Source organism: Medicago sativa, chromosome 5 (genome assembly GCF_051527215.1).
Source record: "Medicago sativa cultivar Bolivia chromosome 5, Bolivia_mono, whole genome shotgun sequence".
Lineage (NCBI taxonomy): Eukaryota > Viridiplantae > Streptophyta > Magnoliopsida > Fabales > Fabaceae > Medicago > Medicago sativa.
Window position 1 is genome coordinate 33,267,977 of NC_140753.1, and position 5,063 is coordinate 33,273,039.

Below are 5,063 nucleotides of genomic sequence, written 5' to 3' on the forward strand. Positions count from 1 at the left end.
TAAGTTCAATTCATCAATTTCATAAAATGGGTAAAAAGAAAAAGTTAGGAATTATGGTTGAAACCTAACCCTCTTACCTCTAGCACCAAGATTCTCTAACCCAAGCTTCAATTTAGCTCCTAGATGATGAATCCCTCTTGCCTCTAACCCTTGTTCTTGTTCTTCCCTCTAGCATCTATCTCTTCTCTTCTCAAATGAAAAATGAAATGAAAATGTTTGTAACCCTATCTCTTCACTAACATTAGTTTATATAGGCTCACTTAATTGGGCTTATCTCACAAACCTTAATGGGCCTAACCCATTTCTATTTCAACCTAAAAAATGTTACTCCCTCCGTTTCAAAATGAGTGTCGCTTGCACACAGATTAAGGAATGGAATAAAGTAGTCAAATGTCATAGCAATTTTACCAAATTATCCTAATCAACTATTGGTTTGTTTTTCATTAAAGAAAAAATAATACTTTGGAAGTAGTGTAACATAGTATTAATTGAAGGGTACAATTGAAAAGAAAAAGTTATTATTGCATTGAAAACCGAAAGTGACATTCATTTTGAAACAATTTTTTTTTGCTAAAGCGACACCCATTTTGAAACGGAAGGAGTACTACTCATTTACCGGTAAAATATAACACTAAAGGTCACTTAACGGTAAATAAAATAATTACTACACCCTCTAGTAACTTGGTAAAATAATAACTCTCACTAAACACTAAAAATAACTTTCTGCAAAATTACAAAATTACCCCTACTCTCAAAATGACCAAAATGCCCCTAAGTCCAAAATGACTAAAATACCCTTCTAACACCGAATTCTACGATTCCCAACCAAAAATACACACAGAGGCAATAATCACATAAGAGTACATATAACACACATAAATAATAAATAAAATAAATCTAGCTAAAAATCGGGCTGTTACAGTTGTTTGACGGTATTCTCTGTAAGGCTCTTAATTTGATTAACCCTATTTTCAATTGCTTGTCTTGTACTCCCATTAGTGACTAGTAGGGTATAATATTTTTTAATGACAACTTTGGCAGCAAAACCAAGCACATCCATGCTAGCCTTTTCTATGGTGAAACCCATATCCTCTCTTATCACAATACCTCCAGGCAAGATGGCAATATCTTCTAAGTAGTGATTCCTGCATTCCCCAAAAGTAGGAGCCTTAATAGCAGCAACCTAAAGCACACTCCTAAGTTTATTTTTAATAATTAGAGCAAGAGCATCCTGCTCAATTCCCTCTACAACTATCAAAATTGGAAATTTCTCTTTCACTGCATTATTCAATATGTTCAGAAGCTCTTTTGGATTTAAGATCTATTTGTTAACTATATCAGAAGCATTTGAATCCTTCAAACTAGTATTCAGTACTTCACCTATGGTTGGTTTATGTGTGACTCCATCAAATACATTAAGTTATTCACCTAAAGGATGAATGTCCTCACCAATATCACTATCATTTTATAGTAGAATTTATTCTTCTATATCTGGTGCATCATCTGATGGTTTAAACTTTGATGGAGATGGAGGATCACTAAAGGGTTTTATATTTGAAGGTTTTGATTGAACTCTATTTACGACAGAAGCCTTGTTTTTTTAATAAAATGTGATCAAAGAAATCAAAGCATATGGTCCTACGTACTTCGACTTTAGAACATGCTTTATTTCCATTTATGTGATTTCTTTTGGCCTTTTTGATCCTGCACTTTAGATGTTGTCTTTCATTTTTTTGTTTATGCTTCTCTCTTTTCTTTATTTGATAGGAACAATTTTATAATACTAACACAATTAGTGGAGTTTGCTTCTTCGATGGCAGGATCTAAAGTGTGGAACAAAGTAATTTGAGAAGTTCATACAAAAGGATAAGATCAACACCAACTATCTAATATACAAAGCAATGTTCTTAGAACCCATGGATTATATTCTTCCCTAAATGAAAGAACAGTTGTAGCAGCAATGATCATAATTCATGGTGGTGTGAAGCTACCCTTTAAGAAAATTGTGTCTCAAGAACTCATTAGTATGCTAGAAATCGTATAGTTATTGCATTTTCTTTGGCATGTGTAGTGTGGGAAAATATCTAACAAATGTTAATGCTTTTTTTTTTTTTGTGGCATGTAGTAATATTGTGTAAATGATTACATGATTTGTATTTTTTTTTATATTAACTGTTGATGCTTTTTCATATTCTTTGACTAGCATATGATGTGAAGCTACAAAGAGTTTACATGATTTTTTTCATGGAAGCATGTTAACATATTATTTAATGATGATTTAAAAGAAAAAAATTGCTATTGTGTGCACGAGTAAAGATTTAGTAAAAAAAATGAGAATTGCTATTGTGCACGATAAAATGCATCCCACGACCCGCACGACATATTAAGTGGCATCACCTCCTTTGTCTAAATAAATTTTAATTGAAATAAATGAAAAAATCTAAAATTGTGTGCCGGTGGAATACATGTCGTGCGGATTCCACGACAAGTTGATGTCGTGTTATTTAGCATTTTTTCAAAAATTAAAGGAGTTCAGCCCTAGTTGGTGGTGGTAGGGATCAAATTGAAATTTTTATTTTTGTTTGGGACTAACAAAGATTAACGCCGTAAACAAAGAATTGTATGGTTTCCCCTGGAAACCTAATTTCACCTCCTTCTCCCGGCGCAGTCGGGATCTCAGCAATCACACTGCCCTAATTTCTCTCGCGTCTCAGCCATGCAAGGTACGTAAATAGATCAGATCATATTAGTTTTTTCCCCACACCATTTTCTTTTGATTAAAAAATTCACTTCTCTGATACTCCAGGTAGCAACGACAACGGCGAATCTGTTTCGTCGACCGAAACAAACCTAATATCAACGCCACCACTACCGTTCGATCTGGTTGCAGAAATTCTGTGCAGACTTCCCATTAAGTTACTCTTGCAACTTCGGTGTCTTTCCAAGTCCTTCAATTCTCTAATCACCGATCCCAAATTCGCCAAGAAGCACCTTCGCTTGTCAACAACGCGCCACCACCTAATCCTAGAATCTAGGGATAACTTAGGGGAATTACATCTCCTAGATTCCCCAGTCTCCTCTTTTTCAACTTTTAGGGTTACCCTTACAAAACTTAGTCACCCTTTCATTCTCAACACCTTTAGTTGGAGTATGCGCACATGTGATGGTATCTTGTGTTTCACCCCCTCCACCTCTAAGGATAATTTTATTGTTTTGTGGAACCCTTCCATTAGAAAATTCAAGAGAGTGCCTCCTTTGGGATATCAAGGTCGAATATGTTTTACACACTATAGCTTTGGGTATGATCCGTTTATTGATAATTATAAGATCATCATTGTTTACTTCTCCCGTGAAAGCGAAAAAAATGAAATTAGTGTTCATACTTTGGGCACTGATTATTGGAGAAGGATACAAGACTTTCCATTTTCCGGACACATTGGTGGACCAGGAATATTTGTGAAAGACACTGTTAATTGGTTGGCATGTGAGGATTTTGATCGTGGTTTGCCTGCAATTGTTTCTCTTGATTTGGAGAAGGAGTCATATCAAATAATTCAGATTCCTGATGGGGACAGTGACAAGTATAGGAGTTTGGAGGTTTTGAGGGATTGCTTGTGCATCTATCTAACTAGTGATCTGGATTTGGATGTTTGGATTATGAAGGAATATGGAATTAAAGAGTCTTGGACTAAATTATACAGCGTTTCTTTTGTGGGAGGTCAAATGTGCGATATCAGGACTTTATATATTTCTGAGCATGACCAAATATTAGTAGAACTCCATGATTGGAAAAGGACACAACAGTTAATTGTTTACGATTCCAAAATTGATACTTTCAATATTCCAGAGTTTGAAAATAGGAGTCGGTTGACGAACCCAAAAGTCTACATTGAGAGTTTAATATCACCTTAAGCATGAGATTCAACCGCAACATATATATGGTTAGTTTCTGTTTGTGTTATTTATTTTGCCACTTATGTAAAATTTATGGTGGCTGTATTTGTGTTTTGTAAGTTGCATGTCACAGGTTTTAAATAACATTTGGTTGGTTTGGAAGCATTTTGATTATGAGACTTGTTGCAGTTTGCTGGTTTCTGGTTTTATTCTATTTTGGACTTGTTTATGTGTTGCAGGTCTACTGATTTTCATGAGGCAGCATAAATGCAGTCTGATATTGATATTGATTCTCGTGAGACAGCATGCTCCTGACATGGAGAAGGAATCAAATGGTGAATAGAATGTGGAAGGTTGATTTTGGACTATATTTTTATTTTGCTTTATGAAAGACCCTTGTTTTTATAGGAGAAGTAATACTAATAAGTTACGAGTTATGTTTGTTGTGAGGGTTTAAACTCTGAATATCCCCTTCTTAAAACTCAATAGGTGTTACTTAGCTCATCAACCGAGCTACCAACATGCGACTTATTCAAGATTTTGATGAAAAAATGCCCTCTAATTTTTATTTTGATATTTCAAACATGTAGTTTTGGATTTGTTTTGTTTTGAATACTTTCATATCTTTGTAAGATGTTATTTCATATTGTTTTTAAATTTAATTTTATTTGGAGTCTTATGTTGAATTTGTGAACATGATTTATTGGTTGAGTTTTCTAAATTTAAGCTTATTTACCTTTTTACTGTTAAATGTTTGAGCATGTATGACATTGTACGTTTTAACCAATTCATAGTAACTTCAATGATATGAACTTTATTCTGCTTTATTTTTGGACTCTCAGAAGCATGTAATGTGAAAGTTGTGTTTTGCTTTTTCTAAATGAAACAAGGTGAATTCACTGCAAATGTTGCAGAACCATAGGTTCTTAATGATTTGAAGGGTTTTGATGCCAGAATGCTAACATTCTCTTTGTAAAAACGAACCACTAAATAGCGCACTAATTCACTGCAATCCTTGTTGACTGATTAATTTGTTATTAGTTAGTCCATATAATCTATAGCAGGAGCAGAAACTAGGTTCCAACATATTAACAATGGAGCTAGTGCGCTACTTCGAGTTCGAGCTTAATTGCACTTTTCACCCTTTTCTTTTGATAATTGTGCGATTT

At 34.2% G+C, this 5,063-nt stretch overlaps 1 protein-coding gene across 1 annotated transcript; it reads left to right on the top strand.

Annotated features, from left to right (window-relative positions):
* The first annotated feature begins 2,563 nt into the window (after positions 1-2,563).
* LOC146921907 (F-box/kelch-repeat protein At3g23880-like) lies at positions 2,564-4,580 on the top strand. The gene is made up of 3 exons (XM_085710803.1): positions 2,564-2,723; positions 2,807-3,941; positions 4,134-4,580. Exons 1-2 carry the CDS (start codon positions 2,717-2,719, stop codon positions 3,910-3,912), a joined length of 1,113 nt encoding a protein of 370 aa, XP_085566929.1. The 5' UTR covers positions 2,564-2,716; the 3' UTR covers positions 3,913-3,941; positions 4,134-4,580.
* The last annotated feature ends 483 nt before the right edge of the window (positions 4,581-5,063 follow it).